General features: G+C 49.1%; 1 protein-coding gene across 1 annotated transcript; it reads right to left on the reverse strand.

Annotated features, from left to right (window-relative positions):
* Positions 1–70: 70 nt before the first annotated feature.
* On the reverse strand, positions 71–11,696 carry LOC101635391 (chromosome unknown open reading frame, human C17orf47). Its single transcript, XM_012726060.1, has 4 exons — positions 10,178–11,696; positions 9,494–9,556; positions 424–434; positions 71–169 (listed from the first exon to the last, which is right to left on the reverse strand). The coding sequence occupies exons 1-4, from the start codon at positions 11,694–11,696 to the stop codon at positions 71–73; spliced, it is 1,692 nt and encodes a 563-aa protein (XP_012581514.1).
* Positions 11,697–12,883: the final 1,187 nt, after the last annotated feature.

Raw genomic sequence — 12,883 nt, forward strand, 5'->3', positions numbered from 1 at the left:
CCCCGGAGGCGCCCGGGGCAGAGACACCCAACGCAGGGCAGCGGGACACCCATTTCTTCCTACCCAGCCCCTAGAGAGGCCCCTTTAGGCGGCGCAGCACCACGGGGTGCTTGAGCCTGTCCCCGAAGGACAGGGAACGGCCCACCTGGCACTCCCGGGAGGAGATGCCCTTGGAAAGAGAGGAAGGGGTTTGTGCACAAACTGAAGAGAAACCATTAGTTAACTCCGAGATTCCGCCAGTTTTTCGGGAAGTGATTCCGGCTGATGTCCAAGTTACTGACCTCTAATGACGGCCAAGTTACTGATTGCCCATACCCCCACCTTCCAAGACGGAATATCAGACACTGTCCACCTCCTCCCGAGCTGTGAAGGAGAGACAGGAACCTAGATTAAAGATTAAAGAGGATTTACCGCACAAATTACCCGGGGATCATCTGGAAGGGTGGGAGCGGGTGAGTGGCTTTTATGGGGCAGTGGATCCTCAGCCTGGGGCTGAGGAAAATGGGGGGAGGGTCCTGGGAGAGGCCAGCCCAGAAGTAATCTAGGTCAGGCTGGGCAAACAGGAAGGTGCTGTGGGGATGGATGCCCTCAGCAGCTCTGGAGGCTTTAGAGGCTCCGAAGGGTCAGCTGGCGCCTGGAGCCAGTAGATGCATAGGGGGTGGGGAGTTGGTGGGGGATTTCCTGAACTAATACTGGGCTTAACTGGTCAGCTTTCTGTGGGAGATTCCAGAAGCATGCCCCTCTCAGACTCCCAAGCGCCCTTCCCTGAAGGCAAACTAACTGGCCTCATACACTCTGGACAAAGCAGGCATAGCCCTCTATTGGTAAACACACCAGAGGCTTGCCTACTGCTCTGTTTCAGCCAAATGTGTCCGATTAGAACTCAGCAAAAGGAGGGAGGGGTGTCGGGGAATGGCAGGTGAGAGCAGGCTCAGAAAACATGAGGCGATGGTTGAGAATAGTATGGGCTATTTGGCACTGGTGGGCTGGAAGGTGGAAGGAGCATTCTTAAAGAAATCAGGATGTCCACAAGCCAAGTTATGGAGCAACATGGCTGACCTTGGGCAACTCACTTCACCTCTCTTGTGCCTCAGTTTCTACACCTGAAAATGAGGGGATTAAATTAGGATAGGGATCAGCCATTCAGCGCTGATGAGAGGGACCCTAAGGTATAGCAGTCCCCTGAAAAGGCCTGGCATAGATTAGATTTGAAACTATACTCCGGAAGACAAGAACACAGCAGTTTCTTTAGAGAGAAACCAATGACTGTTGGAAGACTACAGAAGCAGCCACAGCTGCTGCCATCAGACCCAAACATCAAACTGAGGCTACACAAAGCCCCACTGTTGGGAACTTGCTACAGGCTGCTGGTACTCATGAACGCCTCATAGGAATTCCTCTTGGGTGCATCTACTGGCAGTCTGCATGACCTGGGCTGGGGGTGCTGGGCCCAGGGAAGAAAGGCTAGCAGAAAGACAGAATAACAAGCCCCATCAGAAAGCCTTTCCACAATCATTAACACACACACCCCCGGCCCCCAGTCCCAGCTGCAGTCCAAGAGTGGACACAGACATGTCTCAGAAAGTAGCCTAGCTAGCTCTTCCTCAGCTGTGGCTGAGATCCCAGCTCTGCTCTGGCACCTGCCGCTGAGGCCCCAGGGAGCTCTGTGTGTCCTGGAGTATGTCAGTGCCAGCTTGCTTTAAGGAGAAAAAAGGTCTAGAGAAGACTTAAAACATGAACCTCATCTCTCTAAGCATGAATCTTAGGTTCCTGGTGGTCATAGTCCCTTCATAATTATGCATCATGGGCCCAACATGGGACATGCTGGGTGGGAAAAAAAAAAAGGGCAGACTTCAAACTATACCATCTGCACAAGCCTTGCATGCTAACACTACAACCTGCAGGGATCTCTGAGAGAAGTTGCCCTGGACATAAGATCCCCTGCCAGCTTTGATGGTTATCTCATTGCCCAAAAACTCTTTACCTCCCTGGGCCAGTAAAAAAGGAATGGACTCCTCCCAACTCCAGCTCTCACATTCTGAATTGGAGGGAGTCTGGCATCAGGTCAGAGAGAGGGCTGAGATACCGCAGCCTGTGTGAGCCTGACCACTGAGCACAGCTCCCCACCCTGAGCTAGGAGGCGGCTTGGATGCTGCCTCGTGCCCCTTGGGTCTCGCAGCTCTGCTTGCCCCTGAAACTCAACATTCCACCAGGCATTTATGTTCCTGAATAGAGTACAATCTCCCTGAGGACAATGGAATGGTGTATTTGCACCAAGTCTCTGGGGAGCAGTTGTTTAGCCTGGCACAGTGGGTGACTTCTGGAAAACTTGATCAGCAACCACAGCTCAGTTTACTTTCCTGGGATCCCTCAGACGGCTAGATGAGACTGCTAAGGTCAGGCCAACACAGTCTGTATCGAGAACCTCTGGCCCCCTCTTTTGGATCTTTCTCTGGGGGTCATGGTTGAATGGCATAAAAGAATGTTGTTAGGGCTTAGGTTCAAATCTAAGAATAAGAAGATAACCACAGGAAATTGAGGTTTCAGGTCTGCATAACTAGCAAAGGACACTTTTTATCTCTAGGTAGTAGACTTTCCCCTAAGTAGCTCGGCACTAGTTGTCTCTCCCTTTTCCCAGAGGTGATGAGCCACTGATGATACAGTCAGAGAGGTCTGCTGGGGCTGTGAGGCTATCACTGGCTGTCTTTCAAGGGTTTCTTGGTCTGTGCAGAGGCAAGAGACCAAAACACCCCAAGTTGCACTTTTCTCACCATTGCCACACAGTATCTCCTGATCCCAGAGCAAGCCTGAGATGAAGGTGGCAAGGTCAGGGGCAGCACTAGGTTTCCTGGCACCTGCTGAACTGCAGTGAGGGGGCAGTTCTGGAGCGGCAGGGTACTGGAACCATTTAGAGGGCCTTTCCCACAGCAGGCAGGGCACAGGAGTCAAAGATAGAAGGGGCCTACATACCTCCAAAAGGCACACACTACTGGTGTTGGGACCTCTTCATGAGCATCCCTGACCGCCCAACCTCTGCATGAACACAGCCCATGCTCAAAAACTCAAGGACTCCACCACTGCCCTTCAGTCTCTGAGCAGTCACCAGAGTCTGCACTTCACTAAGCCAAAATGTGCCTCCCCTTCCCCTTTCCTCTAACTCCAAGTGCTTCCATGCTACAAGTTCTACTGACTCATTTCACTGGACTTTGTTTTGTTCTCTGACCTAGACAGCTTTTCAAGTGACCCGTCTGTATACATTTTTTTTCTTTCCAAAATTAACCAACTAACCCTTCAAGGACAAGCAGTTAATGTTTTCTATTTTAACTTCTATTTATTTCAATTCAACAAACATGTTATGTCATCTGCCTGGGTGACCAGACTTCTGCCCCCAGGAAGTGTCTGATCAATATGGATTGATTGGAAAGATCCACTAATTAGTTTCTTTACTCTAATTTTGGAGCACAGACAAGCCTCAAGGCTGTGGGCTTGACTGACCCATAATCTGTCCTTCATTCTGGCTGCTTACCAGCTCACAGCTGCCTCCCAGCCCCCTAGTTCACATGCAAAGACACACATAACAGGGCATAACAGATATTAACACCACTAAAACATTTCCCTTCACAATTTTTTAAATCTAAAGGTGCTGCTGCAATATTGAGAAGTTTATTTTCCAGTGGCTACAGAAAAAATTTCTACATCACATATAAACTGTTAGGGCAAGATGCCTCGAAAGTGCTCCCAGCTCTGGTATGAATGTGAAATGGTCAAATCACTATCGAAAGCTGTGTGGAGGTTCCTCAAACTAGTAAAAATGGGGCTACTATATGACCCAGAAATTCCATTCCTAGAAATCTACTCAAAGAACATAAAAACATTAATTCAAAAGGATACCTCCACCCCTATGTTTATTGCAGCACTATTTGCAACCCTAATGCCCAAAAATAATGACTAGTAACATCAAGAAGATGTGGTACATATGCACCGTGGAATACTATTCAGCAATCAAAAAGATAAACTCATGCCATTCACAGCAACTTGGATTGAGCTGGAAGGGATTATGCTCAGTGAAATAAGTCAGAAGGAAAAAGAAAAATATCAGATGGTTCCACTTATAGGAGGCATATAGGGGAAGCACATGAAGTATCAGGGAAAAGAATAATAACGATAAATAAAAAGTCACAGACATCCTGAAGGGGGAGGAGGGGGAGCAAAATGGGAAGAAAGAGCACAAGGATCTATGGTGTCAGTGCATGGGTGAACTCATGGTGGGAATTTTACGGGGCTACAGCTGAGAGGAAAGGCAAACATTGTACAAAGATGAACAATGATGTAAAATCTACATTAACTAATTAATTAAAAAGTGCTCTCCACTTTGATGAACAAGCTCTGAGCCAGTTTCTTCATCTATGAAATAGGGAGGAAAAAATCCACCTGGTAAGGTTGCGAGGAAGAGTCATTAAGGTAACAGGCTTAATGTTGTAATAGCTAAAATGAGTGGTAGCTATTAACTCTGCTAATGAGAAAATGATCAACACCAAACCATCAACTGTCAAATGTGACTACTCCAAATGCCTTCCCTCCAAAAGATCCGCCATGTGCCCATATGAAGGGTGTAAAGGGATGGGAGAAGCGTCTTAGACTAAAGTGACCTTGGACGGCCGTGCAGCCACCACTTGTGGAATCAGCTTCTCTGGAGAGACACCACTTCGTCCTTAGAAAACAGGTCTCCGTTCATACTTACTGAGTTGGATTCCAAAAACACAGCCTTTGTGGAGACTCCTGGAGCTAAAAGACTTCACTGTGGTTGGTGGGTGTGCCAAGGAAACAATTCTGGCGGGTCCAGCCCTCCACCTACAGTGTCAGAGTCTGAGCTGCTCTCCGGTTGACATTCCACCCCCTCCTCCAGACCTTCCTCAGCCCACAGTGTGCAGCTGTCTCTTGTATGTCCCTTCAGGGCAGCTGGACCAGAGGCAGCTGAGCAGCGAAAGAGCACGGTCATTTCTGTCACTCAAGACAGACTTCTCTAGCTGAGCAGCTGCCAGGGGGCTTCTGTGTTTCAGATTTGCTTCCTCATCCAAGAGTGCACCTGCCCTCTCAAAGCCAGGCTCCCTTATCTACCGGGCCCACTGTTTAACTCCTTACTTGAAAAACCATCATTTCAAACACCACTAAGCTACTCTGACAGAAGGACGAAGTGGGTTCCACACAGAGGTCAGGTAGCTTCTGGAAATACACCAGAAGTCCAAAGTGATGTAGATTCCTCCTTATTGGGATTATTTTGGGAAGAGCAAATAACTGAGGCATCTGGCCTTAGTTCGACCATCAAGCCTGAATGTATAAGTGGTTTCCTGCCCCCATCTTGTGGGCACAAGGAGACCTACCCAGATCTCACAGTAAATGCAGGACAGTGCCTACCACCCTGGGCTTCCAGCGGCTCTGGCTGAGGCTACCATGCCACAGCTTATCCTAAGAGTAGGGAGGACCATTGCCTAGGCTAAGGGTTCTCAGCATGCAGGACCAACACTATCCCAAGCAAAACCTGATTAGGACAACCTAGCCTGTCCCCAAAACAGTGAATCTGGGCCAGAGGACACTAGCCCCCTATCCTGCTCTGGACTTGGTTGCCCATGATAGCTAGAAATGAACAAGGTATCATCTGACAGGAAAAGAGACAGGTTATTAAGGGTCATGCTGCTATGAAAAGCCTCCCAAAGTGCTCTGCCCCATTTTCAGCCACTTTGATCCATTCTTTCAACAGTTTCCTTTCCTCTCAACTATGAGCCTCTGCACAAAGCAAGAGAAAATGAGGGGAGTAGGACAGATGATTTGAGGGTTCCCTTCAGATAACCCATTTTCTAAGATGCTCTTACCATCCCCATGAATGGCAGAGACTCCCCGTGTTCTATCTAGGTTCTAGATTTTTCTGTCAAGGAAGACCATTTTGAGGAAAGCTTCCCTGTGGCTCAAGGACCATCAGAAGACTGGTCGTACCATTCCCCAGGGACCCAATGACATGTCAGCTGAAAGAAACTGAGGTCTGTCTGAGGTATCACCGAGATGGCCTCCTCTGGTACCCAGCCTATCTTCCAGAGTTGGTTTCTTGCATAATTGATAGATACAGCAGGGAGTAAGTCAAGCAGGCTGTCCCTTGTCTCCCGACAGCCTGAAAAGTCACATCCAAGGGCAAGTAGGTTAGGTGCCTTGAGGACATAGGATCTTAAGAGCTAGGGCAACCCCCACAACTATCAAAAGCTGCTTTATTCAAGGGACTCCTCCAGAACTGTGTAAGAGGGCAGGCTCAGTGACCCAACAGTGTACCCACCCCCAAGACATTCCTGTTGAGCTTCTATTTTTGATACAAAAAAAAAAAAAAAAATCCCCACTGGGAATGTTTTCCTCAGTTGAGCACAAACTCCTCTGGAGAGATGCCAGCCCCTCATGTCCCAATCTAAGGATGAGAATCATCTGTCCACCCTGCTCCTTGGACAAAAGGGCACCAGGGCTGCTTGGGGAGAAAAATGACACTTAGGGAAAGAGGCGCTAAATCAGCCTTCACTCCCAGCTCACAAAGCTCAACAAATAACATGCCACCGTCCAAGTCAGCCACCACGGCAGGCCACCAGAGTACTCCTGCTAGGAATGGAATCTACAGCAGACTCTACATGTAGTCAACCATTCTCAGATCAGAGGACTCGGTCGCCTCGAACACCCAGGCTACGCCGTCTCCATCCCGTGGCCCCGCGGAGGGCTGCGCAGCCTGAGACACTTGGCTAGGAGAGAATCTGGTTCACCGCTATGCCACCCCACTTCCAGAGAGCCCTAGAAGACAAGTAGGCCCAGCTGCCTGTGAGGCTTCTCTTCACAGCTTCTGGGGAGCAGCTCGGCTGCTAACAGGGCTGGAGAGCTGCAATTATTGAGACAGGATAAGAGCTATTTTGGGAAGGAGCCATCCTGCTGCCAAGGCTTTTGGCTTCCTAAACTAAAACAAGATGCACAAAGAAAGGGGGTGCGGGTTGGGGAGGAATGCGCTTAGTCGAGGGGAAATAGTAACCCCTTCCCAAAGGTACAGATTTACATGAAGAGGTGAGCAAGATGCTGGCTATTCCTTGGCTTTGAGGAGGGCATAACCTGAACAACCCCATCACCAACCTCTTCAGGACTCTCTCCTAAAACCCTCCAAGAGCATTTAGTCAGCATGTTATAGTTATTTAGATGTTTGAGCAGACATTTTATATTGTTGTTTAAATGTTTCCTGTCCATGTCTTATCTCCCTATCCAGATGGTAAATTTCTCAAGGCCAAAGAATGTGTGTGCTGTGAGGCTTTAATACTCTCCATAGTCGTGCCCAGCAGAGTACTGGGCATCTGAATAAAAACTGTTTATAGAAGGAAGGGAGAGAGGGAGGGAGGAAGGAAGGAAGAGAGAAAGGGGAGAGGGAGATGATTTACTGTCCTGCCTGGAGATAATCTCTAAAAGTAGCTGTTCCCACCCACAGCTGAACCGAGGGCACAGGGTTGGGTAAGAAGTCATGGCAGAGGGGGTGGCAGCCACATTTCTGGTGCCTCCCCTTCAGCTGTGGAGACGGTCCTGCCTGCCCCCTCTTTGGCTTTCCACCTGTAGTCAACTGTCCATCCTGAGCTAGGCCATGGGTAGGACCTAAAAGAGGCTGCATGAAGCTCTGTGGGGAGATGGCACGAGAATGAATAGAGGCAGTAAGGGCTTGGTCTATCTTATCAAACTTGGGCCAAGAAGAACTAAAATACTTATGGGAACAATGCACTGTGAAATCAGGACACTGCCAAATTCAGGACAGGGCTGCTGAGAGCAGAGTTCACCTTGTGCCTTTCTAAGCAGAGAACTCAAATAGTGTGTAACCCAGAAAATTGTCCCCTTTCTGGAGTGCCCTAGGCTGGAGAAGGGAGAGCCAAGTGGGGACCAATCCAGTTCTCTAGACAGCCTTCCCACAGAACACTTGCAGGACATGGCATCCAACAAAAGGTCTCTACCCTTTCTCCAGGGCTGCAACGAGCTGAGAGGGCACCTTAATATAACCCCCTCCTCCGGCGCCCTCCCCGCCCCTAGATGCACCCCCAAAGGCGCAACACTTGGAAGGTCCAACACTGGCTAGATTTCAGCCCCATTTGCTCTCCCTGCCCATCGCCCTTGTGTGGTGAACAGCCTGCCCTACCATTGGGAGCAGCCCTGTCTCCCTCCCTCCATGTCTACTGCCATCACAGGGTGAGAGAAAGAGTGGGGAGGTGGGCACAGGAAAGCTAGAAGGGGCATTCTTACCTCCTCATCTGTCATATTGGAGAAGTAGGAGCCGGGCATTCCCAGGGGGCAGCAAATGGAATTCAGAGAGAGCCAACAGGAGGGGAAAAAGAGAATTTTACTGAAGATATCTAGTGAACATGGGCATAAGCTGGCCCAAAATCCCTTGCTAGTGCAAGTGGCTTAAAGCGAAACTATAGTGTTCACTGAAAGCTCACTGCTCCCAGGCACCATGCTAAGTGTGTTTTATGTAATAGGCTAGGTTAGTCTTTACAAGAACCTTGAGAGGAAGCCATTTTCCCATTAACAGATAGGCAAGCTAATCATTGAAGAGGTAAAATAACTTCCCAAAGTCACCATCAGAAAACAGTGGACACAGGGCTCAAATCCAGTAACATGGCTGCAGAGTCCATACCTGCTAAACCTCTACTTTGTAGAGCTTTGCTCCCTTGGAGAAGCAGGGCTGATCTCTACTGCCCATTGCTTGGGGGATATTTGCTTGTTGGGACTGGACAACATACCAGGGTTCATCTCCTCTCTAGAAACTTCATGATCCAGAGCCCTGGCGTCCCTAATACTTAGAGGGCTGGGGCACTTTTGAGTCAGAACACTCAAAGCAGGAACTCCCTAAGATTCACTGTACCAGGGCAGGCTACCAACTCCCCTCCCACCAGAGAGATCAAGAGTGCAAGATACTTCTCTTAAGGGTTTCTAAAGTTGACTGCAGGGCCCACTGGAGGTCTCCAAGCAGTGGCCCAGACACGTTGGGGACCCTGCCTGGGCAACTGAGCTGGGGGCTTGAGGAGGGTGAGCGTGGCATGTGAGGGACCCCTAAACCTTAGTCAGTGTGGGGTCAGCCCTGAGTAAGACTGTGAAGGAGGTAGTTTGCCTTGGTGTTTTGTCATTGTTCTATCACTTGATTGATAAGAACAGCTAAGCTGAAGGCCATGCATGGACTCAAATTGTTCTTCAATCCAGAAGTGATTACTTCTCACAAAGAAAGGGGGTGGGGCAAGAGAAAACTTAAAAGGACTCTTGAAAATGAAAAATCTTCCAAGTTCCAAGGGAGTAACTCCAGTGGGGGGCAAGCTAGGCAAGATGACAAATCCCTCCGCTCCTTCTAGTCTGAACCCTAGGACGTATGGTCCTAATGGACCGAGCTCTGTAGACAGAGCCACCCTCCCGTCTGTCCTTCCACCCCCAGGCCCCCACAATGACCCACAGAGGGAAAAGCACAGACCTTTTAGCCACCAGAGGACACGGTTGTGCATTTCCTCAGAGACACCTGAAAGTTAACAGATATTGTTGCTTTTTTTTCTCTGTGGGATATATGTCTCCTACCCCCACTGCTCAATATCTCACTTTCTAGCTCCACGATCCACTCGAAGGTGCACTCAGCACAACCCTCTCCAAGCAGCTCCTCCAGTTTAGGACTAAAATGTCACAATCCCACTTTTCCCCTCCCTGATTTTACACCTTTCTTGGAAATCTAAGTCCAGCTCCTCTAATACCTCACCTCCACTTCATTGCCAAAATATTTTTACCTGAGGACCCTTCTTGTTTAATAGCCCTCCCCCCTCGCTCTGTTCTTCATCTCCACTCTTGGGAAGCAGCTTCCCACCCTGCAAATCACTCTCTACTACCTTCCATGGAAACGTTAAGCAGCGTTGCCTGGAAGAGTCAATGCCTGACGCAGCCCAAGCATGGTTACCGATGTCATTAGCTTGGAGCTCAGAGAAGCTGGCATGGAAGGGATGGAGCAATGGGCTCAAGGATGGGGCTAGCTTTGGCACTGGCAGGAGGGCAGCTTGAGGCCCTGAACTAAGAGGGGGGCCTTTCTTGCCAACCCCAACATCCCACCTCACTAAATCGGGGCTGCACCTGGGCAGTCTGCTCCTTCACATACCCAAGAAGAAAGCACTAGACCTTTCAATGGGCTCTTTAGAGATGTGCTTGGAGGCCTGGGGCACTTCCCTCATTGGCACCCAGCTACGAGATTCCTTTGGTGGTGCTGGTGGTGGTGGCATTGCTGGTGCTGGTGGTGGTGACGGACTTGCCTTTTCTTTCTGGAACATCAGATCCTCATAGCAAGGGTTTGAGTCCATTTCACGGAAGCACAAAAAAGGGTCTAAGGGAGGATAGTACTTAAACTCAAAATCAGGTGTTGCTGGCCGGCTCTGGGGCGTTTCCGCTTCAGGATTGAGTAAGGCCCACCATGAGGAGTCAGGTCCATACTTAGGTAAGGAGCGAGGGGGTAAGGGTCGTGGGGTCAGTTCCAGTTCTGCTTGGACGGAGGGTGGAGATGTGGAGACAATTTCTGGGGCTCTTGGAGTGGGCTGTTTATAGGTGGGCTCCACAGTGACACCCATGGAAAATTTGGGGGGACTCTCAGACATTGCTCGAGATGTCACACGGTGAGTTCCCTGTACTGACTGTGCCCCTGGGGAGATGGTGACCCTGCGACCAGCCTCACAGTCTCCTCGGACTGAGGACCTCATGCTGGAATCCATTTCTGGTGATACAAAGAATTTAGGGGAGGATTTGGTTTCACTGAGGACAGGATACTTCTGGTACTCAGCTTCTGTACGCACTCGGGGTCCATCCAGATCCTTAAGGACAGACAGTCTGAGAGAGGAGTCCAACTTCATATTTCTGTGATAGTTCTTAGGTTCTATGTAAGGTGAGCCAGGATGACTCATTTCAGACTCTGGGCCGAGGGTCCTTCTGTGGACTGCCCGAGAGTCTGCAGAAATTTTGCTGCTGCCCTGTCGTGGGCTGGAGAGTCCCCTTGGGGCTCTGCTCTCAGCAGCAGTCAAGTTTTTTCGGATGGGGTCAGTTTGGACTGCTTCATCCTTTGGATGAACCAAAGGTCTACGGGGAACTCTGATCCCTTGTGGGTACTGGACCTTGGAGGGTGGGTTTTCATCTTGCGAGAATTGTAAGTTATCCTTCTGATCTATGAAACTCAACCGGCGAGAGGACTTAACATCCGGGCTTGATGGGGTGTGGATGTTGTCACGCCATAACTTGCTCTCACCCCCTCTTCGTGTTCCTTCATCTCTGGCTGGACCAATATTCCGCTGCATATGCACGGCCTGGGGGGATGTTGTCTGAATCTGCTGGCTCTTTCGATGAGGAGAGGGATAGCGAATTCCATCACTTTTTGATCGGGCCTCAGTTCCTCGAGAGATGGGTATTCCAGAGAGGCCTGGTCCTGACTGGGGGAAGAAAGATCGAGAGTCTGATGTTGAGTGAGTAGCGCCGGGATACACAGCTTCTAATTTTTGATGGGGTGTAGGGCTCACAGGACTTCGTTGGGTAGAGGCAACAGAGAATCCGTGTCCCCGCTGAGGGACTGTGCTAGGAATCTCAGACCCTCTGTGTGCTGAAACTACCTTGGACCCAGTTTTATTAGTCTTGACCATCTGAAAGACTGTGTTCCTCTGGGGAGATCCCATGTTTTACCGGCTGGCTTGTACTTAGGGTCTTAATGAAGCCTGAATATTTACCCTGTTTCAAAAGCTGCTGTTCTTGCACTCCCACAAAAATGGCTGTTCTAAGAATATTTCAGATAGTCCCCTTAGTTACCTGCCTGGTGATGTCATAAAGGGAGGAGCTTCCTCCTATTAAAAATCCTGGTGTACAGACATAATTCTTCAGAGACTCTCAAGCAGTGCCTACAATCAAACTGTAGACTTGTCTTTGGAGTTGACACCACCAAGCTTTAGCCAAGTTCTTGGCAGAACAAGGGTTTCCTGGTGTAATAGAGAAGGCTCCAGACTCCCTTATGCTTCTCAGATTCTAGGAATTCTAAAACATTTGGAGAAGGAAGAAGTCTGGATATCCTACAAAGGCAAGACTATTCAACCCATTTTACTAAGGCACACAGTTCAAAGTTGTCCCTTTTGCTTGGAACTGCACTATATACAAACTTAAAAAAGGAACTGCAATTTTTTTCGGGTTTAACAGGTGGCTTGGCTGACCCTGGCGTTACAGGTTGTTTGCATCATAAATTCTCACATTCCTTGGGCCACGAGAGGGGAGGATAACAGAAGGAATCTGGAGTTAGTCATTGGTTTCAATCATAAAGGACCGGTTGTGTACTTTGGACAAGTTATTTGACTTGTCTGAGTCTTGATTTCTTCATCTGGATACTGCTGTCTGGCAAGTGGTTGTCACGTAGTAAATGTGAATATCCTCCTCAAAATCCTCTCAACTATCCTAACCAGCTGGAGTTTGATTCTTACTGATTTGAATAACAATTTTGCATAAAAGACACTGCCACCTTTCTCTGCCTTTCACATGACTCCTCTCTGATTTCTCATAAACACACCCTGTCCAACATTCCACCTTTGACTCTGAGAGTCATGGTTAAAGATGGTCAGATTCACTGTCTCTCGCTCCTTCAGTTCCGCATTCATTAGGGACATAAACTTGAAGCCAAAACTACACTTTTTTTAAAAAGATGTATTTACTTATGCATACAAGAGCTGGAGTATAGGCCAAAGGTGTGGGGTCGGGGTGGTGAGAGTATTCACCAGAGACAGAATGGGAAGCAGAACAGGTGGACTAACTGAAATACACTGCTGAGGGGAGCAGTGGGCGAGACAGG

The sequence above is a fragment of the Condylura cristata genome, unplaced genomic scaffold (genome assembly GCF_000260355.1).
Source record: "Condylura cristata isolate star-nosed mole 26May11 unplaced genomic scaffold, ConCri1.0 scaffold00017, whole genome shotgun sequence".
NCBI lineage: Eukaryota > Metazoa > Chordata > Mammalia > Eulipotyphla > Talpidae > Condylura > Condylura cristata.

Bases quoted from the DNA above. Each gene is read 5' to 3' on its own strand.
- LOC101635391 (XM_012726060.1), bottom strand. From the start codon at position 11,696: ATGGTCAAGACTAATAAAACTGGGTCCAAGGTAGTTTCAGCACACAGA. The intron at 9,557-10,177 runs GTATGTGAAGGA...GTTAACTTTCAG, and splicing joins GTCTAGTGCTTTCTTCTTGG to GTGTCTCTGAGGAAATGCAC.